At 41.4% G+C, this 24,111-nt stretch overlaps 1 protein-coding gene across 2 annotated transcripts in view; it reads right to left on the reverse strand.

Annotated features, from left to right (window-relative positions):
• Positions 1–625: 625 nt before the first annotated feature.
• The window catches only part of SSR1 (signal sequence receptor subunit 1), a 38,693-nt gene continuing 15,207 nt past the window's right edge, over positions 626–24,111 (reverse strand). Inside the window, exons 8-9 of one of the 2 annotated variants that reach the window (XM_035030810.1) lie at positions 15,610–15,673; positions 626–1,494 (exon numbers count right to left, since the gene is read on the reverse strand). In XM_035030810.1, the coding sequence (XP_034886701.1) occupies positions 1,470–1,494; positions 15,610–15,673 (89 nt within the window). In that variant the 3' untranslated portion in view covers positions 626–1,469. Of the gene's footprint in view, positions 1,495–11,514; positions 15,674–24,111 lie in introns of those variants that run through there. The other variant, XM_035030811.1, reaches the window with a different exon arrangement.

Below are 24,111 nucleotides of genomic sequence, written 5' to 3' on the forward strand. Positions count from 1 at the left end.
GCAGATACCCAGGCCCCAGCCCAGACCTGCCGGCCCAGGATCTCGGGCTGGGGTTAGCCATCCGTGTGTTAACGGGCCCTCCGGGGGGTTCTGACTTGCTCCAAGTGTGACAATTAGCCACTTGACACCGGAACTGATCACTTAGCAGAGGCGCAGCCCCCACCCCCTGACCGCGAGTCTCAAACTTTGAATTCACTTGTAGCGCTGGGTTCAGAATGCAGATACCTGGGCCAGCTCCCTGGGATTCTGCGTTAGGCGTGGGGGATGTTCTGGGCGATCGCGAGGCATTTTCTCTGTGCGACTCTGTCTGTGCACGTGGATGTCTGTGTCCTCGCTCCGCTGGACAGCTTTCATCGGCTTCTTTGCCCTCTCTCTTCTGTTCCTTAAACACCATCTGCTTGGCTCCCTGGTCTGTAACGTCCTTCTTGCCTTCATCCTCTTCTCTCCAAAGTCCCCGCTCTGTACTTGAAGGCTCAGCTCAAAGAGCATCTCCTCTTGGAGTCTCCCGTTCCCTCCCTGCCCCTTCTCACCCCCAGCCCCAGCGGTGTTCCTGCAGCAAGTCCGCAGGATTACCGCGATAGGCCGGGCTGGCGTGGACGGGACCGTATTACGAGTCTGCAATTCCCCCAGGGCCTGGCACTCAGCAAGAGAGTCGTACTTGTTTGTAGGCCTTTCAATTCAATTTATTTCAGTCCAATTCAACTCAATGCCATTCAACTTAATTCGTGTCAGCAGCATGGAAGAGCCCGGGGGAGCCGCTTAGGAGCGCCAGCACGCGGAAAGCAGGCCTCGGGGCTGGTGGAGGGACCCCACTCACTGAGCAGGCTTGGGGACTTGCATTCCCGGGGTGCGCCACTCAGCGCTTCCTGCTCCGGAGGCCCTGACACGTGCTAGGTTGCCCAGCCCCCTGCGAGGCCCCTCCTGGCCCAGCTCCTCTTTGACCATTTCCCTAAGATGAAACTGGAAGCTGCTAAGGTATGTGTTGCAACCATCCTGTTCCAGGGGCTGGTGAGCTCCCTTCACCCAGAGCCGCCGGTCTCCTGAGCTTGGTCACCATCTATGTAATGGGGAGAGAGCAAGCTGAGCTGAAGCAATCTACGGCTTCTTGGGTCGTACAGTTCGCCTGGTCCTCGCTGGCGGGTCCCCCCGCCCCCATCCTACCTGCTGGCAGGGGAGGCCCGATTTACCAGGATCTCTCCACCCAGAAACATCGCCCAAGAGCTGTTAGTCAGAAGCCACAAAGCCCTGGCCCCACAGCCATTCCCGGCTGTGACTTTTCAGCGGGAGCCGGGGGGAACGATCCAGCTGAGCAGGGTTGGTGCGGTCCTAGGTGTCACAGAGAGCAAAACGGTGCAGAAAGGATGGCCAGTCTCCAGGACCCACACGTCCGGGGGGGTTTCCTGCAGCAGCCTGGGCGGAGTGCGCAGCCCTGGCCCCTGGATACGGGGACAGGAGAGGTTGATGAAGCATCAGTGTGTCTCCCTCCTCCTGCGTCTGAAACAACAAAGGGAGAGAGTGACCTCCTGAGAGGCTTCAGGACAGCCCTGGGATCACGTCCCTCCCCGCGGTGCAGCGAGGGGCCGGACAGAGGTGACAGGGCTGTGCGCCCGCCTTCCCCCCGACAAGATGCTTCCTGCTTGTTTGAGGCCAAATATTTCACCCGATCAGAGACCCAGAGAATCTCCCCGCTGCCCAGCCTTCCCCCAGGAAGAAACAAATGGGAACATCTAAACGTGGGGTTCAGAGTTTCTTAAATTGATCCATCCTGTGAGTCCCCCAAAGGAAGGATAAACATCGTGCCTCTTGACTGGGATTTAGTGAGACTTCCATGCTTTTGGTGAGAACCCGGCGTACACGGAAATAAAACACTTAGCCATGCTCCACGAGTAACGCATAAAAGCCACGAAGCCCGATGCGGAGAGAGCTGGGGGCGTTTTGCTTTGTAAGTGAACCAGCTCCCGGATCCTTTCACTCATCCTTTCATTCACTCAGCAGTACGTGGAGCACCTGCACCGCGCCAGGCCTGGACCCGGAGCAAGAGGTGGTCCTTGCTCTCCCGGAGCTCGCGGGGTGGGGGGAAAGCGGAGGACAGACACGCCACCACCAGGATTCAGTCAAGTCGCCCTGAACAGGGACCCCAGACCTAACTGTGGGTGCCTGGAACGGGGAGTAGGGAAGGCTAAGGAAGCTTCCTTCGAAGAGGTGACCTGAAAGCCGAGGTTGAATAACTAAGACCCCACCTTTCCCAAGTCATCAGTACCAACAGGGCAGTAGTGGGACAAGCCAGCAGCAGCAGATGCCTCCTGACTCACTGCACTGAGAAGGTTCCACGTCACTTCTGTGCCGTTCCTGCCAAAAAGGCAGAATCTGAATCTGTTCACAAGGAGAGAACACACGGGCTCTAGCTGGGGGACACTCTGCAAAGCCCATACTCCTTAAGAATGCTTTAAAAGTCCAGAAAGACTGAGGGAAGGTTTCAGGTTAAAAGAAATTAAGGAGACGTGACAACTAAACGTAACTCATGATCTACGAGCATCCCTGACACAATTCGTGAAGCCGACCGTCGCTTGTGGATGAGAAAACCTCGCATCGGGGTTACATTTCCTGACTTGGATAACTGTCATTTGGTTGTGTAAGAGCATGTGTTTGTAGTCAGGACATAAACACCGGTGTGTTCGGGGGCAAAGGGGCATGTCTGCAATTCACTCTCAAACAGGTCAGCGCAAGTGTACGTGGGTGTATGTAGATCTATGTGGTGGAACGTTAACGAGTAATGATCAGGGTGAGGGTTAAGGCCATAGGGAATTTGTACTATTTTGCAGCTTTTCTGTAAGTTTGAAATGCTATCAAAATGAAAGGCTACCCCCAAGCTGGGCGCTCAGCCAGCAGGAAGGGGCCGGGTGTTGGCATCCTCCATCTGGGGCGAGGGCCGGGAGGTGGCAAGGGTGTGGTTGCGCAGGGAATAGGCAGTTCAGCCGGGGGGTGGGGGGGTCCAAGTTCAAGGTCGGGACTAGTGAGCGATCAGATTCAAAGGTCAGGTGTAGGCGAACAGTAGAGGATTGGGTCTTGGTCCTGCCGGCTGTGGGGAACTGTAGCAAGGTTTTAAGCAGGGGAGAGCGACGGGACCAGGAGGCCCAAGAGGGTGGGCTTGAAGGGACTAAGCCTGGCAGGACACTGGGTCAGAGCTGTCCCAGCACTGTGGGCAGTGGCCAGTAACCGCCCCCCCCCCACACACGTGGGGCAGCTGTGCTTGTCAAGTGCAGGAACTGAGCTGAGAGGAGAGTGGTAAGAGGTGGGGGGGCGGGTACCTGTACAAAGGGAGTTTCCTGTGGCAGTGACCGCACCAACTGAGACAGGACACACTGAAGGAGAAAGTGGTTTAGGGAGGAAAATGACCAGTTCCCGTGTTGAGTTTGAGGTGCCTTTGGGACAATGATGTCTGGCCGGTGGCTCTGACGGCCCCAGAAGAGGTCAGGGTGCTGGGGCATTACACTGCCCGGGTCCAAATCCTGGGTGGCTTTACTATCTCGAAAGCTGGGTGACAGTGGGCAGTTTGCTTTCTCGATCTCTGCCTCCATTTCTTTGGCTGTAACACGATGGGATTAGAACCTTTCTCATAGGGCAGGGGGCCCTGGCAAGGACACGAGTGAACACAAGTAAAACGCCTAGAAGAGTCCCTGGGTCACAGGAAGTGCTCAAAGGGTCAGGCACCGCCGCCTTCAGCCGCCCTCTGGGGCATCCAGCAAGAGGGCAGGAACGATAGGAAAGGGCAGGTGAAGCAGCCCCATCTCCGTACAAGCAGAAGGAGAGCACGCAGGGCCTGGCAAAGCATCGCTGTCTGTGGTACAGTATATGCCATCCTGCCATTCAGCGAGTCAGGGGCTCCCAGAGGCAACAGGGCAGATGGGCTCATTACTTTGCACCAGGCAACGCCTTCAGGTGGGACCCCTGGCTCTCCTGGGGCACGCCGCAGTATGCGGGAGCACTGGGTACGCTCATGATCCAAATACAGATTCCTGGGCCCCAGCCCAGAGCAAGAGTCAGAAGCGCTGGGGACGACGCCCTGAACACTGCGCTTTAAGCGAGCCTCGCCCCTGCAATCTTCTGGGCAATTGCATTCGCGAATGCTGCCTGAGGGCAAATAACTGTTGAAGTGATGCATTTTGGAGGGAGAGAACAAAGGGCAATTATTTCCATCCTTAATCACAAATATTTTGGACCTTGACTTTATTCAATAAAGTATATAAGATTTTAAGTAGCTAGGTGTTTCCCATCATCTTAATAAAGACAGTGTTCCCTTGGGGAAAAAAAATGATGGGAATATTTTAGAAAAAAAAATCCAGGTAGGTTGAAGTGGTTATTATTACTTTTTACTTTAACCTGGATAAAAGATGCCTTTCAACAAAGGAAAGTCTCTTCAAATACATGGACTATCTATCATAAGGGAAAGCAAGCAGATTTTTTTCTAAGATCATCTGGAGAGCAGAACTGGGACGCAGACCACGAGGAGGCTGATTTGGGTTGAAGAAAGAATTGTCTAATAGTTGAGCTGTCCAAGGATGGGAGTGGGTGCCTGGCCCAGCGGAGGTGTCCGTAGAGGGGGTTATGGAAGAGAGTCTTGCACTGGGCAAAAAGCTGGACACTTGACATACAGGGAGGGCTATATAAATATTCATTGAATATTAGTAACTAGTAACTCCAGTACTATTATCCCATTTTACAGAAGCAGGCTGAGACCAGTTAAGTGGCTCGTCTAAGGTTATCCAGCCACTAAATGGGTGAGCCTTGAGTCCCACATCGGGTTCTCTGCTCCGCGGGAAGCCTGCTTCGCCCTCTCCCACTCCCCCTGCTTGTGTTCCCTCTCTCGCTGTCTCTCTCTGTGAAATAGATAAAATCTTTAAAAAAAAAATCGAATACCAATAGCACGGATGTCCGAGTGAAAATACTTGATTAGTTCATCTGAAGTGAACGTGTGTGTGTGTGTGTGTGTGCGTGCTGGAGGCGAAGCAGAGGGGTGCTTGGCCAGCACCACAGACGACGCACAGGGCTGTCTTGTACAGCATTCATCGTTCCACTGACAGGATCATTCAAATAACTTAAAAATCCGAATCATTTCATTGACATCTTAGCAAAAGCAGTATTTTTCACTTTAATTTGATGCTTCGTTTGGGGTGGGGGGTGGGGTACAGAGGCTGGTTGGGTTGCATCGGCTGGAGCAGTAGTTTGCTTTAGGAGAGAAAAGTGCCTAACAGTCTGTCTTCTTCCCAGTCCTTCTTCACCTTTCTAGCAACGCCACGGGCAGCCCTGCTCAGGAACCCTTCCCTGCTGTACCAACTGTGAGCAGCAGGGGGCAGCAAAACACACCCATGCAGACAGGTATCCAGGCTGGCCTGGGAATAATGGTTACACTTTCAAGGGTTTTCCTATCATTTGGAGAATTCCAGAAGAAGAGTACTACTGATTTAAAATTATGAAACCCAAAACACAGAAGTAATTACTTACTCCCTTATCACAAACTTAGTAACTAAAAGGATCTTAACACAGCTAGTCCCTTGACATGAAATACTACCTCAACAGGGCTTGTACTTCTATCTTCTTCAGTCTTTCCTCACGGTGATCTTGTAATGGCTGGTGAGCAGCTTTTGAACATCTACGATAGCTTATCGAATTGTCTCAACTTGGTAGGATTTGCTAAGTTATACAGAAAAAATTTAACAAAAAAATATTTAAGGTTACGGTTCACTCCGTTTGGGAACTGACTGTGATTTCCCTATTGTTTCGCTTCCTTTTCTAGAACTCACCTACGGGATTTCACCTGAGCCACACTTACAGCAACTCTTGGGCACTTGCTTGCCAGTCTCCTGAGTTTTGTGTTGGTAAATGCTTCCTGCCGGAGCTGCAATGTACAAGCAAGAGGCCATTCTGGCCTCTTCTCTAGAACCCTCCAGGTGTGGTTGTCTGCCACATGAGCCTGGAAGTCTCGTCGTGTCTGTACAGGTGAAACCAAGACTCGGGCACAGCAATTCAACCTATTTCCTCCTGGGTTTTCGGGAAATGGTGACCGGGCTCCCACCTGGAAACCTTCCATATCATGGGGGAGACAGGAGAATCATGTGAAGGTTCTGGACACAGACATGTCTGTGCTCTGGTCTCAGCTTTGTCACTTAGTAGCTGAGAGGTTTTTAGTAAGTTACTTATGTATTCCGGTTCCTCGTTTACAAAATGAGGATATACCTACTTCACTGTATGGCTGGGATGATAATTCATATTTATTAAAACATTTGTCATGTGTCAGGTACTATTTTAAGACTTGGTGATCTGGTAAATACAATTCTTCAAACGGGGGCGACAGACAACGGAAGAACAAGGTAGTTTCAGATAGTGGTGAGGGTAGATGGACAGTTAGAAACTGCTGTGGCGCAGATGCTTGAGTTGATGCCTCGGACGAGGGGAGTGGATCGGGGAGGACGGACAGGCAAGGATCACGTGTGGGTGGGGACCTGGGTAGAGGGAATCATGGCCAAGGCTGGGGGCCAGGGGGAGCAGCAGAGGAGGGGTGAGAGGCAGGGGAGGACCAGATCCCCGTGGACGACGGTGGTCTCCATGTTCACGGGAGTGTGACTGGAGGCCAGACGAGGGGCAGGACTGGACTCACTGGGTCAACGTGGGCACAGGGACTGGGAGGCAAAGGGTGGGGCAGGAGGGGCCGCACTCAACACAGTGCCTGGCACAAACTCAGCTGCAGATGTAGTTGATCAATTAAAAAAAACAACTCATGGGAAGCTGGAGTTCCTTTAAGGAAAAAAGGAAAAATACTCTCAAGGATTTTCCACCAATAATCTTCATTTTCTCTGAATATGTAAAGTCACAATACATCCAAGGTTTTTAAATTGGCTCATTTTCTGAGCTACAGCGAAGCTGCCCACAACCATTGTGATTATTATACTCATTGTAGGAGGCTCAGATAAATTTAACATGTTTCCTCCATTATAAAATAGAAGCATTTTGAACATTTTTGAAAAGGAAAAATAAAATCTACCACCGTACCACAAAAACTGCTTTAGCATCTTGTATATATATTGCTCTTCGGACTTGGGACTAATCTGACATTTAATACTGAGTGTTCCAAGCGTTGTGGACAAGAAATTAAAAATGCTGGTTCTTACTGTCCTAATATTTTTTGATTCATTTTTTCCTTTAGGAAAGACTAAAAACATTACATAGCTACACTGTATCTCCAAAGTTTTTTGGAGCTCTCCATACTTTTTCTATGAAGAACACATTCAGCTCTATCGCTTACAATAAAATCTTGAAAAGGAAATTCTAGGTACTGACTCATCAACATAGATGAGGAAGTTAAATCAAAGACACCTCTCTCTGCTTGTTTAAAAATGTTTAAAATTCAGGTCAGGATATGCGGTCTGTACAATTGCTGGGAACCCAAACTCTCAATATGTGTGTGAGTATTGGGTGGAGGGGTGTCTTATGACCATCACCTGAAAAGTCAACTAGCTGACAAACAGCACAAATAAAAGTCATCTTAAATCATCTTTATTCTAAAACAAGATTTTCTTACTTGAAATGTCAGAATTTTAAAAGCTTTTAGAAAATGTGTGAGGCTTTTTTCTTTTTACAAATCCCAGGGGAAAATTAAGATCAATATTGTACTACTTTTTTTTTTTTTCCTTAGTATTTCGGATTCACTTTGTGCTTCTAACGTTTAAGACCTAGCAATAATAGGCAGTACCACTTTAGGTGTTCTGTGTACAAATACTTTCAGGACCAGCTTTAACTGCGGGACATGTAGATTTAAAAATGCATTTTACAGGACAGCAGACCGGTTTAGGTGTGTTTTGCTAGACCAATGGAAATAACAAAGAAGAGGGGTACTACCCTTGGGTTTACCAAACTGGAAAAACTGTGATTTCCAGATACTCACAGAGCAGGAACATTTCTCAAAGGCGCACAAAAAAGTTATGGATTAATCAGGCCCACTTTCATTAAGTAGTCCTGAATGACAGCCAGAGAACATCCTTAGCCACCAAATAAAGCCTGAGGAAGAAAGCGGTCATAAATAACCTGATGAAAATATGCCAGAAATCACATTCCAAGTCTGAAAGCACTAGAATTAAAATAGCAAACCCAAGACCTCCTGCAATGAATTAGGAAATATAAAAAAATTATCTGGAACCAAAGGTATTTTGCCTATAATGAATGAGTTCAGATGTCTTCGAAGTTCTGAAATTGTTAGATTATGAAGTGGAGAGAACTGCAATCTAATTTAACTCATAGCAGAGCTAAAATTAGTAAGAATTTATTAAATGCTTATGTGCAAATGACTGTACTTGGACTTTTTAAGATTTCATATTGGACAAATGGGAGCCATGTTACTGGAGAATGGTGAGAAGTTAAGATTGGGGAGATTTATGGAGGGAAATAAACATTTGTGACTTGTTTGTTTGGGGTTACAATAGAAAGTTTAAGTGAAAACCAGTCACAGGCAGTTAGAATGGCACCAGGAAAATAAGTGAGGACTAAGGTAATAAACAGTTAGCAGATAAAGCTCTCCAATGCGAGCACAGAGAGAAGGACAAAGAGCCTGAGTTTGGGGTTAGTCAGTGGAGATAAGAAAAGGAGGCAAGAACATCACAGAAGTGAAGAGGAACTTTTGAGGGGGCTGGTGGTCAGTGAGTTAATTGCACAAGTCAAGGCCAGAGAATTCAGAGTGCAGAAGGATGGCAAATAGGGAACCATGAGATCCCGAGAACAGGTTTTTGGCACAGAAGCTAATTAGAAAGAAATTTAAAAGACTGAAAGCCTAGTGAAGAAAAAGCAGCCAATAGTGTTGAGATACTTTGACAAGGAGAGAAAACAACAAAACAGGAATGCAGTGAGAGGGGCAAGAGTATCATGTAAAAGACTTAAGACAGGAGGGTTTTTGTATAGGTGGGCACAAAAGGAAAAAAGTCAGAGATGGTGAGGACGATGGGGTGCACATCTGGAGACAGAAGTCTCAAGAATCTGAAAGAGAGGATTGATGACAATGAAGAAGGCCCTGTAACAGCTCTGAACGCCTTGTGTAGACAGCCCATCCAGGATTTTTCCTTGAAACCAGACTATCAGGCCATCAGCCACGTGAGAAGTCACCATAGTGACCAAAGGGTCACAGGATCTTACCAGTGGTTCCCGAAAGGAGATTACTTCCAGGTAGAGGCTTCAGTCTAAACCAGACGTGGGTTACCCAGGTGGACTTCAACTAGGGAGTCAAGCTAGGCCACTCTCAGACTACCGCGCGGGGTCCTCCTGCCACTACCATCTCTGCAGACGGCTTCAGGACAGGCAGACCACAGCCTGCTCTAGATCTGGTTTCCCGCTGAGTGGAGACACAGAGTGCCAGCAGCTTGCAGTGGCGAATGGAGATACATAACCATGATTTTCGGCCATGAAAAGCTCACTCGATTATGAACAGTTTGAGGTATTAAATACAAGACCTTAAAATACACGTGACTCTAATAATGAACTGCTCAGGAGAGTTCAAGGGATGAAGTCCTGTTTTTATGTGTACTGAGGACCAACGACTTTCAATCTTTTACCTCGGATGATGGCAACAGGTCCTCTTAAAAGAGCCACTGTCCAGAGTATTGATAAACCTATCTTGACTTTTGGCTGTGATAGCACAAGAAAATAAGAACGTATCTACCTCAGAGAAAATATCAAGCAAATCCTAAGCGATGCAACTAGAACACAGGTAGGTAGATTTTGTGTGTGAATGTGAAGGTGCTCCCTGTCCGAGGATTCACAGGTCTTGTTCCAACAAAGCTGGAGGCAGCAATGGACCAAATCTGCACCATGGGTGCCTCTGGGCTCCTTGAAGTGGTTGCATCATGGATAATGGGGTTAGCTGGGGTAGTTGTGAGGATTGAATAAGAACGTATGTGGTAGAACACAGAGCAGATGTTTGATGTACCTGCTCAATGTGAACACTATGCTTGATGAAAATATTTCCCACACTCCTTTCTAACATGCTTTTAGAACCTCAGCACCTATTTTGACAAATCTAAGATAGATGATCAAATGGATTTCTGAAAATACACAAATAAGACTGATTCTCTTTGGGTAGCTCTGTGTGAAGCTCAAAGAAATTCTGGGAGGAATTTAAAAATTGTTTGGAGTAGCAGCGCCATCGCTGGAGAACATGGCAGCCGCCCCAAGTGCTCTGAAAAAGGTAATTCTCAGTCTGATGGGCAGGCTCGAATAGTTACAATAAAACCCCCCCTTGGCAGCCCTATTGCTCTGGTTCCTTATTATATCCAGAGAGCTAGCCACATTACATGTCCATCTTAAGACTTTCACTCTTTAGCTAAAAAAAATACCACTATTTAGCTTTCCTCTACAGAATTTGACTACTATCCATGTTGAAGTCCAAAAAGTACCATGTACACCTCTCACTCATATGCTTCCCGGGATGTTACAACAGTATGGAGCTTTACAACAGCAGTAGCAATCACTTACGTAGCTTCTGATGTGCCAGGCAAAGTTCTGAACGGCTAGCAACTCTAAAAGGTAGGCACCCAAAACTGAAGTCAATGAGATGATGTAACTTGACTCTAACTAAGAGAGCTGGAATTTGAACCCAGGCAGCCACAGAGGAGTCCATTACATACCTTAGTTCTTTCTGGGTTTGCTAACTAAATTTAAGAATCATTCAGTAACACTGTATTAAGGGTTTGTAGGTAACAATCAATTTGGGACACTTCAAGTATCTCTCAATTTAAAAAGAACACATCAAGACTCCACAGATGAGCTGCCTTCTCAAGGTCACACTTTAGTGGGCAGGGTGGACTATATTCCCAATCCAAAGGCTAGCAAACCATACCGTCTTTGTTCAACCTCACAGAATTGCCAATGATACTGGGTTATCACCAAGAACACTTCTAAACACAATCCCATGGAAGAATGACAAAGAAAACTGGCCCACATTTTCTCATTCTTTAAACACTTGTGATAAGGCTTCCACATGAAAACTGCAAGCTAGAAACTGGGGATAAAATGCAAATAAGATGCAGAACTCACGGTCCGCAGACAGACAGACATACCACACAAGGTGACAGATCGTCACAGGTACTATAACAAAAATCTACGTAAGGGTTGATCTTCAAGTTTTCTAGAGGATACTGGATTTTCTTTTCTAATGCTCCACGGTGCCTCTTAAGGGAAATCCACACTTGAACAGAAAGAAGACAGAAGCCTAATCTACAATCCCGGTTTTGTGTAGTTGTATAACCCAAGAACGAGTACAGTTGACCCTTGAATGTGGGCTTCAGGGTGCTGATCCTGGCACAGTCAAAAATCCACATACAACTTTTGACTCCTCAAAAACATAACTACTAATAGCCTACTGTTGACCAGAACCATTACCAATAATATAGTTGATTAACACACATTTTGTATATGTATTATATACGATATCGCTACAATAAAGCTAGAAAAGATTAAGAAAATCGTAAGAGGAAATACATTTACAGAACTGTATTTATTGAAAAAAATCCATGTATAAGTGGACCCATGCAGTTCAAAACCGTTGTTCAGAGGTCAACTGTACTTCACTCTCATCTTTTAACATGAAGATGAATCTTCAACCCTTTAAAACTTGAAAATCCGCCAAACTAGCATATCAATCTTAAAATGTTTTTGAAGACCATGATTTTGTTAATCAAGGGTATTTAAAGAGGTGTCATTATCAAGATTAAATAGGGTACTGTGGATAACTGAATTATATAAAAAATTTCAAATTATACGTATACACCAAACACACAAATCGATTTGTAACAGCTCAGAAGACTCTTTGGCGTTATTTTATAGTATTCTGGAGTTGAGTGGCATTTATATACTACTGTATAGTACAAGTAAAGGTACAGTATATTAAGTACTGAGTTTATTGGACCTTTTCAGTTGCTGAATTCTGGAAAACCAAGTATTTTTAAGCTGCCCAAATGCTTGGTTTCATAAAATTTCCATCTTAAACATGATGCAGGGGAAAGAATGTGGGAGTTTTAGAAATAGCTCTGAATCTAAATTCAATATGTAACACCTTGCATAAGCTACTTAAATTCAGGAGGTTTTGTTTTTTCCATCTATAAAGTGAGAATCACCTTCCTTCAGTTGCTGTGAAGGTTTATTAGAAGATGAATGGAAAGGCCCAAGAGAACACAATCTATGGCTGATGTTTAATAAATGAGTTCCTTTTCTACTGCCTTTAAAAAAGCTGCTAAATGGTACCCGAACCTCAAGAAATAATTCCCAAGTCTGAAAAAGGGAAAACTCCAGAACTTCAGATTACATATAGAATTAATTACTATGAAAGTCTAGGCTTTTGTGTAAACAAAGAATTAAAATCATACAAATATTAACTGGTACAGTTCTCTATGAGGCCTAAAGAAACTGTTGAGAAGTTTGCAGGTCAGTTCTGTTCTTGCCTCGTACTATCCGAATATTCCGCTTTATGCTAGTAGTGAGGGGCTGAGAGGTCAGGCTGCTCTTCACTAAGCTGGAAATATTAGTTCAAAGTAGGATTTTATTTAGTAAAACTATAACAAATGTATTATTTTACAGCTATAAATGATGCTGTCCAAAAGTGTGGCAAATTATTTCAAGTGTACCTGGAAATACAGATTTAAATTTTTAAATTTAAGCTAACATCTAATTTTGGAACTAAAATAAGGAAAAACCAAGGACCTATCAAAATCCTGGTGAGAGACAATGTGTACTGCCAAGTTCAAGGTAAAAAAAAAAAAAATTAAAAATGACATCATTATTTAAATGCACTAACCAAGTTTCTTTTTTCTTCCAACCAAGGGTATGGCTATTATTGTACCAAAAAAAGATGAATGCTGTATGAGAGACTGACATATTACATTTACCTACTACTGTACCTCCAAAATAATGTTAAGTCATTAAACAAAGATTTCAAGGTCACATTACCACTATTAACTACTCCGCAACAGAGGCAAAGACAATTATAGGCTAATGCACTGCAAATACACCTTTAAGGCAGTGGCTTTTTAATGTTGTTGTTTTTTTTTTCTTAAGACCTAAATTTGCCTTTTCCTCCTATCAAAGTCACTACCTTCTGAAACTTACTTAAATTTAAAAACTACTAAAATCAAGTCTATGTTCCTTTTCTTCTGACTTCTGTCTTCCTCAGGATCTTGTAGGTCCCATTCCCGCCCCACCACCCTGCTCAGACAACACTTCAGAGGGCAGGGGTAGTCTGAAAAGTCACTCACTACATAAGACCGTGAAATGAATGATGAAGCTATACAACCAAAGCAAGATCCATGCTTTATGAACACATTATTCTCACATGTCTGCGTGACAGGTTTGATATACAAGATTCTTGGTTCATTTTACAGATTCTGAAACCAATTAGCTCAAAAGGTGAATTCTGAAACCATGGTTGGTGTAGCAAATGAATATATCAAAACAAACTTTAAAAACTTCATCCAAATATTTACATTTAAAAAAGACATTTAAAAAATAGGCTACTTATTAAGTGTGCTTGAACAAACCATGTGTGGAATTGAATTCCATTCATTACGGAGTTAGTTTTCTGCTAAACACATACTGATTCTATAGAAGACCCTGGCAGTTGAGGATTTAAGTTTTCAACTGTTCCCAATGGATGCTAAAAAATAAAACGTGACAAAGGATTTCTGAGGCACTAATTTGAACCTCAGCAGTGGAAAGGCTAGCATGTAAGGCAAATTCCTTAGGAGTCAGAAGGGCCGGCACCTGTAACTCAGTGTGGCTTTGCCAGTGCCTAAGTCCCACCAAGTACTCCATGCAACTGTCTAGAAACCATTTAAATTGTGTAATTACACCTCACTGCCTTATGTTCTAATAGTTTCACAAACTTAGGAATTCACAAAACAATGTTTTGAAATATATTCCTTGAGAAGGAATATAGGAGGGTCTCCTATATTACATTAAACAAAAAACATGCAGTTTTTACAGCTCATAGAGCTTTTTCAAAATAAGCTACTGATCATACAGCCCAATTAAAAACTCAAACACTTTATATTACAGGTATAGAATGCTTATAGTTCAGCAATACCAATATAGATAATTTGACACCTTAGCCCCTACTTGCAAAGTGATTAACAACTATACAATAATAACTTCTATTGTCATAGGCTTTGGCTCAGATGTTTAAATACTTAAAGAACTTGGTAAGATTTTTTGTGTGTCTTGTTTTGCTGTGGTTTCATGTGGGCATGGGTGGGGATTATAAAGACATGGGGGGGAGGGGTCAGTTCATTGTATTAGGACAGATCAGGAATTAAATAGCCACTAGAATTTCATTTACCATTTCTTTACAAAATATATGTGGGAGAATATGGCTTAAAAACAGAGGGGAAAGGCCTCTTATCTGTTTGTACTATTTTACTTTACCCTTTATCCAGTCTGACAATAATGCCAAACTTAATTTACTACTAGGACAAGAGTGACTCTAACAGGATTTTATGAAGTCCAATTTAATTTTGGTTCTGAGATCTTAAGTACTTAAAATTTTGGAATTCTTCAGATTAACTAAAAAAAGTTTCTCTGAACAAAATACCCAAAAGATTAGATAAAAACCAATTGGTTAACTACTTAAAAAAATAGCCAACTTTTTTTTTTTTTTTTTTTTACAGATTAGTATTACTTGTAATATATCTCTGCCCCTATAAACTGACTTTTTGCTTAAGTCTATAGACAAAGGCAATTTTTCTCAAGCAAGATACTATTAAGGAAAAAATATGATCTCTTAAAAAAAACAAAAAGAACTAAGTGGGTCAGAAATAAAACAACAATGGATAGCACAACTCAGGTCCCACAAATGTACCAGTTTCTTTAAAAAAAAAAAAAAGGTAAAAAAAGAAAAAGAGGGTGAGGTGGTTTTATATATCAAAATCAGAATTCTCATGCTTCACAATTTTGCTTGCTAGAAATCCCCAAAGTCCTTGGACTCATTTGGGAAGTTTTCTGAAGGTGCGCATTATAGTAAACAGCAGCAAAATACCAAAACAGTTCTACTGCTAAAAAGCAGCTACTCCTGTTTGTGCCTTTAGAATACTAGTTGTAAAACAGCAACAATAACAAAATACTAATTTGCGCCACCAAATGGATTTGAGGAATTCTAAGAAAGAAACAAACTGTTTTCTTTAAAACAGTCTAAGGCAGGACATTGACCATCATATTGGACAAATACTGAGTTTTGCGGGAAATATGAGAAAATGTCAAAAAGAGACAACAGCATTATATTTAGTATTCTAAAGGCAGGCTTCAGGTAGTTCAACAATGATTCTGGTAACACCAACTGCTCACAGACATACACACGCACACACATATATTTTAATGGCTTAAAAAAACCCAAATCTGTTACTTTAGAAAAATGAATGCAGTGCATTTTCAGTAATATTATCGCCACAGACTCTGATGGCTCAGTCCACACATAAGCAGTAGTTGCCTTCTATGGTGATATGGCTTCTCTGCACTAACTCCCATCAGGCCGAAAAACATTAGGGCAGGTTAAGTAAAGACTGAATTGTTGCACAAAGGGACATTTACTCATCAGATCCCACTGATCTCTTCTGTGCCCGTTTCCTGGGCAACCTTCTTGGTGAAGCTTTATCTGGAAGAAAAGAGAAAGTTTTAACTTGCTTATTGTAAATATGATGGATTCAAAAGACCTTTAAAAAGGCATTTTTCTTCAACTTTACCACTAAGTTTAAAAAAAAAAAAAAACACCACACATGCAAAAAATACCCTAGTAATAAATGCCTCTTATCTAGTATAAGTTGTTAAACTAACCTTTAAAATAATCCTTCAAGAGTAACTCAATTCAAATGAAACTTTGTGTGATCAGGGTGGGAAAAGGTTTAATCTCGGTTACTTGAATCCTGAAGCCACCAGCAAGATCTTAAATTCTACAATTTAATATGTTTATATGTGCGTAAGTAAATGCTTTAGAAATAGTGTCAAAGGTATGAAATTTGCAGCTTAAAAACACCCATACTGGCTACAAATTAATATTTATAAATGCAGCCATGCAGTTTGCATAATTTTTGGCAATTTCATAAATTTAGCTGGAACGAACAGCAGGTTAAAGGAAATTTTTAGACAGAACCAAACCATCCTGCATACACAAGCCTACTTTGAATACTTTTTTCTTTTTATCTCCTTACATTAGATTCCTAGTGGATTTTATTAAACAAAAGCTAAATTGGTGGTGAGTTTCTACTCCTATCCAGTACGAGGAGTCACCTATGTTTCTTTCAGTAAGGATTATCTTCTTCTCTGACCACTACTTTTTTTATTTCTAGGAGCACTTTACATATTAGGAAGTTAAGCCCTTTGTGGTACAAGCTACAAATTATAATTAGTTTTCCAGCTTTAAAAAAAAAAAAAAAAGGGCTGGAAAAAATATTTAACACCAAAAGTATGGGGTTTATTTTGTAAGCATTTCATGAACAATGGGTATAAAAAAAAATTTTTACCTAGAAGATCTTAATTTTTATTTTCTAAAATTGCCAGATCACCATAACTGTATTTTAAAAATATAGAGTAAATGTTTATCAAGAGTATTTAGCAGCTAAATTTTTTTAAAAATATGCTTTAGAGTTAGTGACTATGAAATATTAAGACTGAGTCTGTAAATCACATGAAAACTGACCTTATTAAGATAGATTAGTTAATGATGCGTTTGGGGGGGGCTCAACTCACCCAAAATTGAGCATAGAACCATTTTTCTGATGGAGAAAGCCTACAACTTTCATCAGATTTCAGAAAGGTTAGACTAAAACTACTGCCTTTATGCAACTGACCAATTACTAGATATTTTAAAATAAACAATACACTATGAATATGATCTTTGAGGATTCAAAAAGTACTTTAAGTAGGCTCCACGTGGGGCTCAAACTGAGATCAAGACCAGAGCTGAGATCAAGAGTCAGATGTTTAACCAACCCAGGCACTCCTCAAAATGTACATTATTTATTTTTTTAAGATTATTTGAGAGAGCAAGAGCACATGCAGGGGGAGCAGCAGAGGGAGAGGGAAAAGCAGACTCCCCGCTGAGCAGGAAGCCTGACATGGGGCTCAATCCCAGGACCCTGAGATCATGACCTGAGCCGAAGGCAGACACTTAACTGACTGGGCCACCCAGGTGCCCCCAAAATTACTTTAGAATTGAACAGCCATTTTTTTTTTTTTTGCTGTCTATAGTCATCCTACTTCTGACTTTACTTGTGGTGTGACCATATTCATTATAATCTCAAAAGAGAAAAAAGACCTTGTAAAAAAAAAAAAAAGCAAAAACAACAAAAAAACAATCTTATTCCGAGCATTCCAGTAACTTTTTTTGTGTATGTACTTAGCTGTACTATTAAGTAGTTGGTTTGTATGAGATGGTTAAAAAGGCCAAAGATAAAAGGTTTCTTTTTTTCCTTTTTTGTCTATGAAGTTGCTGTTTATTTTTTTTGGTCTGTTTGATGTATGTGTGAAACAATGTTGCCCAACAATAAACCGAATTTTATTTGGCTGAGTTGTTCTAACAAAAAAAAAAAAATTGACTGACATCTGCGTGAATGTAGCAGTTACTATGCAGACTGAAGTCAGTATAATCAGCACTTCACAACAATTTCAACCACCTATAGCAGAGTTTTAAGTAGGAGAATACATGAAAAAGAGCTGCAGAGGACCTGCAATGCCTGTTTCAACACATACCAACTGGACTCCAGGAAGGCAGCCAACTCTGCCTAACTTAACAGTGAGTCTAAAAACCTCCATCACCTGCTCAGCACAGCAGATAGAAGCAGATAAATGAGAAACAGAATAAGATAGTATTCTAGAGTCATTTGGCTTTTGGGAAAATGGCTCCCAATTCCTCAAGGGCCTCAAGCAGCATTTTACTTCAGCAAAAAACAGTAACAGATGTGTGTAACGATGCTTTTGGGCCAAAGAAAAAACAACCCCCCTCTTACCACTTGCCCCACCAAAAACCCTAAAAAACTATTTTAAAAAAAACCTAACATATTATTTAAGGCCAAAATATTTTAGCTTTTAAGAACAAAGCTTAAACTACATGAAAAAAGAAATCACTTAACTGAAAGAACAAAAAACACTGGAACATGATGTTAATGAGATTCAGTACACGGGGCAGATCTGAAAATGCCCACCCTGCCCTTTTAAAAGAAAGATGTTACAGAAAGCCACCTAATTGTGGAAAAACTGCAACTTTTTTCATTTTTAGAAAAGACAAAGGCAAAATGTTAGCAGAAACTTAAACTAGTCCCTCACCCCACCCCTCAGACTGCACAATCTATCCCATTTCCTATCACACCTGGGAGAGTCATACTATATAAGTAGCCATCAGATGGATTTTTTTAATTAATGAGATAAAAATCGCAAGCTTTCTAATGGATCCCCGAGTTAAAAGAAAGTCAAATTACATGAAAGACTTCATCCTTATAAGTTTCTGATTAAGGTTGCCTTATGTATACATTTAAAACACTAGTATTAAACAAAAGATCTATAATTTTCTATTAAAATCACTTAACCTGTCATTTACAGTTAAAAAGACTTGAGGGAAACGGAAGCACCCTAATCTGAAATGCAAAACATATCAGGAAAAAATGTATTAGTAACAGGCTCAAATCATTTCAAACCACCCTTCCTTCCTTTATGTTCTGATGAGTGAGACGGAGACAAGAAAAATTTCTTGCCAAATTAAACAGTGGCCCCTGAAACCTATTTGTCCTCACACTACCCCTCTCCAAAATTCCTGGAAGCCCAAGAGACTTCCACTACCATGCATACCTCCTGCTCCATTATCTTCAAAATTTCTCTTGGTTTTCTCCATTCTGTCCTCAAATATGCAAAGCACATGTCTTATCTTTGAAAGAGCTGGCTATTTTTTCCTAAATTATCTTCAATTTGGCTCAACGCCTTTACTCTAAGAAAATCATGTTCAAAGGGTGGTTCTCAAAGTATGGTCTGGACCAGCAGCCTCAAAAATCACCTGAGAACATGGATTAGCAAATCCTGGGGCCTAACCCAAACCTACTAGGTTGGAAACTCTAGGGGGTGGGGCCTAGCAAGGGTAAGAAGCTGGCTAGGTGGTTCTGGTGAGTGCCACAGTTTGAGAACTACTGCAGTAAGGAATCAAGTGTTAAGAGAAACAAAATACAAGCATCGAAATTAAGTAAAAATATTATTAAAATTGAACTGAAAATATCAGTATGATTTCAGGATTTGAAAAAATATGTATTGTCTAGCTCAGTTCACAGAATGGACCTAGAAACAATGTCATCCAGTATCAATGACATTCCTAAAGTCTAGATTTTCATTTCTAACATCCAGGAGTCCTTGGAGAAACAGCTTGTTCCATGCTTAGAGCAAGCACAAAATGTCTAGATTATCTTGTTGAGCCAGCAAGGAAGGGATCATTCAAAGATCCAAAGGGTAAGATTGGAGGCAGTTCAAAAAAGGCAATCAGTAAACCCTTCTCAGCCTTTTGGTTGAGATCAAGCATAAAAAGGCAACCAGTAGTCAAAACTGTACAATATGAACATCAAAAAAGAATACAGCTGACTAAAATATACTGATTCTATGAAAAACTGAGTTTATACATGATAATCAAAAAACAGAGGAGAAAATTAGAAAAAACTCGTTTGTCACACTGGGGTGGCTTTTAAACTAACTTTTTGAAAACTGGAAAATAAAGGGAAAAATTAAGCACTTATCCTCCTTTTCCTATAGGAACTGTCTCCCATGAAGTAACCAAAAAGTCCCAGTTGATGAAGGAGAGCTCTACTTCATCAAAGAACGGCAGTTAGTAAAAATCAAAGAAATTTCAATTAAAAATCATCACTTACAACTTCTGAAACATTACTGATTCATGAAAGGATTATCAACTGGTGAATGGTTTACAGAACTGGGTATCTGTGTGATGCCAAAGTAGTATCAGAGATAACTTGTAGGTTGCAAGCAGAAACAACCACCCTTTCCTGGTTACACGGGAAGATCCTGTGGCTACTACCCTAATCTAGTGCTCAATTTAGCATCATGTATGATGGGACAATCAGATACTGTTTCCTGATGTGATGCAGGGAGAAGTACTTTTGATATATACTATCAGCCAAAAATGATTCAATCTAATCAAACCTATAGATTTATCTTCCAAGTTAAAGAAATTTTAACTAAAAGGCACGAGGAGAAAACAATCAGAGAAATCTGGAACATGGGACTTTCCCCGAGTCCCATTCCTCAGGGTGATAAACGGGTCAGCAGCACTGGCATCATCTGGGAGCCTGCTAGAAACACCAACATTTAGGCCCTAGCCAAGAGCACCGGAATCTCAACCTGGACCGTAACAAGATTTTCAAATGATCTGTACACATATTAAAGTTTGAGAAGCCACTTTCCACAGGTCAAGTGGCCAATCTCTTGAGCTGCTATACATTAAAAGGGAATTAAGACAGAACCACCAGACGCAATGCATCATCCTATATTGTGAAAACCAGTTGTAAAGGATATTTCTGAAACCACTGAAGAAATTTCAACGTGATTATTTATTAATAAATAAAATAAGTAATTAGTCTTTAAATGTGATGTTATTTCTGTCAGGAAAGAGTTATTTCCTTGTAAATTGAAATTTTTTTAGAAGTAGCTTGTCACTGTAAAAAAAATCTACACTCTAAAAGAGCAAATAATCAGAGTGCCTGGCTGGCTGAGTTAGAAGAGCATGGGACTCTTGATATCAGGATTGTGAGTTTGAGCCCCACGTTGGGTGTAGAGATTACTTTAAAAAAAAAAAAAAAGGGCAAATAATAAAATTTCTACTAATCACATGTATTTTTTCACACCCTTCTTCCTCAACTTCTATGCCCCCAATTTTAAAAAATTTATTTTATTCAAGTTAAAAAAAATTTTTTTTAATTTAAATTTTAGGTAGTTAACATACAGTGCAATCCTGGTTTCTGGAGTAGACTTCAGTGATTCATTACTTACATACAACACCCACTGCCCATCCTCCACCCACCTCCCTCCATCAACCCTCAGTTTGTCTTCTATCATTAAGAGTCTCTCGTTGTGCCCCCAATTTCTGAAATGGACTCAGGACTCCTTTGATTTCACAGGATGAGGCTCCAACTACGACCTCTTAGCTCCGAGGCTTTGCTAAAAGTAGTAATGGTGAGAAAGGACTGATTATGTATGAGTGTTATCTGCCTTCCAGCTATTTTCAAATTCCAGTAACAATTTATAAATAACATGCCTCTCAAAAAGCCTATAGAGGGCAATGCATCAAAACCCTGAATTTGATAAAAACTTTTATCACCTTAATTGGAAAATCAGATTATCTCAATGCTGTTTAGAAACTTTACTGTTGTTTATGAAGTTTCTTCAAAATGAGGGGTTTCATGTAAATGGAAAAAGGAATAATACAACTGTATTTGGTGGTAAGACATGGTCCTAAAACAAAATCAGATTTTGAGCAAGAACGGCAAGTACCATTAAAAAGCATTTAGTGACTTTAACTCTATCCATCTTTGAGTTTTAAGTTTTCCTGGGAAAGCAAATGGGCTTCAGAATGAGACAATCCAGCTGTGAATCTTAGCAAGTTATTTCCTCATTAGCAATTTCTCATCAGTAAATAAAGACAGCACCTCACACCTTGCAGAGGGAGAATGCCCGGTACAAGCAGGCGCTCAACAGAAGTTCAATTCTTCCCTTCAACAAGGCCTCCCTAGATTTTAATACGGTCCTCTTTCCTAATTCAGAAGTTGTCCGTATTATTCACTCTATCACATATCACATACCATCTCTGATTACTCAAATATTTCATAAATGTGCTTTATCTTCCTCAGGTAGAAATGTAAACTCCCGAAAAAACAGTAATATTCTTTTCATTATACCCACTCAGAACCTAGCACAGTGTTATGACAGACTAAATACTTGACACTTGGCGATGAAAATACAATCATAAATACAAACACTCTGTAAGTGTAGTAATTCTCAGCTTTAAAGTTCATGAACAACAATGTCAGGGAGAAAGATACTATAAAACCACCCCCCCGCCCACAATCTATTTGTCATGTAGGAATTCTTTGGGAGGTGTGGCTCCACAGCTTAGAGTGACTTTACTTTTTAACTGTGACTTTTAATGCTTTTCAAAGTTTCAACCAATTCTGTATAAGACATTTAAAATTTAATTATTTTTGAAGAACCTTTATTTTAAACATAGCAGGCTGCATAATTTTTTTTTAAGTTTTTTTTTTTTAATTTATTTATTAGAGAAAGAGAGAGAGCATGAGAGGGGGGAAGGTCAGAGGGAGAAGCAGATTCCGTGCCGAACAGGGAGCCCGATGTGGGACTCGATCCCGGGACTCCAGGATCATGACCTGAGCTGAAGGCAGTTGCTTAACCAACTGAGCCACCCAGGTGCCCCAGACTGCATAAATAATTTTGATGCATTATAAAGAGACCACAGTCTACCCTACAACCCAATTCCATATTTTGCTATGAGGAGTATCAGGATAATATGGAACACTTGTCCTTAAAGAGAAAAGATTATTTAAGGATTTATTTAAATTTTACGGTAAATGATTTCACGGGACCTCAGCTACACCTACGCTGTATGTCCCAATGTCTCCAAATCTGTTAATTTAATTCTATTTTTAAGTAATCTCTACACCCAAAGCAGGGCTCGAACTTACAACCCTGAGATCAAGAGTTGCACACTCCACAGGCTGAGCCAGCCAGGTGTCCCCATCAATGTCTCCAAATCCTGTTTCACCTCTGCTCTAAATACAACTTTCAAATGCTTACTGGACATCCTTATCTGGGCTCCTTATGATCAACAGATCTAGTTCCAATTCCTCTCCCCTCATGCATGTGTGCTACTCTTCCTATATTCCCTAACAGTAATGGGATCATCTTCCATCCAGATGCCTAAAACTCAAAATTATTTTTCCCTCCTTCCTCCTTCGAACATCCAAAAAGTTACCCAAAGCCCAATCTGCTCCAATTCTGAAATACCTTTCTAGTTTCTTTTCCTCCGCGTCACTACTGCTTTAGCTTAGGCCCTAAGGATTTCTCAGATGTTTTATTGAAATCATCTAACTGGTATCCCTACTTCTAGAAGCTCCTGCTTGCTAAACCATACAACACACAACTATGATAATTTCTTTTAAAAATAGAAATTTGTTATTTCTCTGCTTCAAAGTACTGATAGCTGCCTTTTACCAAGAAGGAAAGCCAAGTCCTTAGCACAGCACATAAAACTCTGAAGATTCCTTCTCACCTAACTTCTCAAGACTCTGGTCAAAAGTCAACTTTTTATCAATGACTCCCCTACTCTCTCCTACAGGAAGAGGGCCCCTCCTATGCTGTTATTGCTTTGTACCCACTTTTAATAAAGGAACTACCACACCATAATTATGTTTCAATAGAGAAAGCTCCCTGAAAATGATAATGAAAACAATTCACTTTGTAACCCTGGAAAGGACATGAACAGCCCATTCACAAGAAAGATACTAAGTGGCCAATATATATGTGTAAAGAAGCCAAACCTTATTCTTTTTTTTTTTTTTTTTTAAAGATTTTATTTTATTTATTTGACAGAGAGAGAGAGACAGACAGCTAGAGAGGGAACACAAGCAAGGGGAGTGGGAGAGGGAGAAGCAGGCTCCCGGCCAAGCAGAGAGCCCTATGCGGGGCTTGATCCCAGGACCCTGGGATCATGACCTGAGCCGAAGGCAGACGCTTAACGACTGAGCCACCCAGGCGCCCCGCCAAACCTTATTCTTAATTGTAAATGAAAGACAACATTTTGTACCATACTGCCAAATTAAAACATTTGGTAATACTTAATACTTGAGAAAGACTGGTGAGAGTGGAAAAGAATTAGGCAATATTGTACATTGCTGAGAACATAAGCTATCTTTTGGAAGGGAAATAGGACTTTTCACAAAAATAAAAATAAAAATGTACATAACCTTAGACCTATTTTACTTTTTTAAAAAAAAGATTTTATTTATTTATTTGACAGAGAGAGACACAGCGAGAGAG

Source organism: Mirounga leonina, unplaced genomic scaffold (genome assembly GCF_011800145.1).
Source record: "Mirounga leonina isolate KUSES-001 unplaced genomic scaffold, KU_Mleo_1.0 Mir_366, whole genome shotgun sequence".
Lineage (NCBI taxonomy): Eukaryota > Metazoa > Chordata > Mammalia > Carnivora > Phocidae > Mirounga > Mirounga leonina.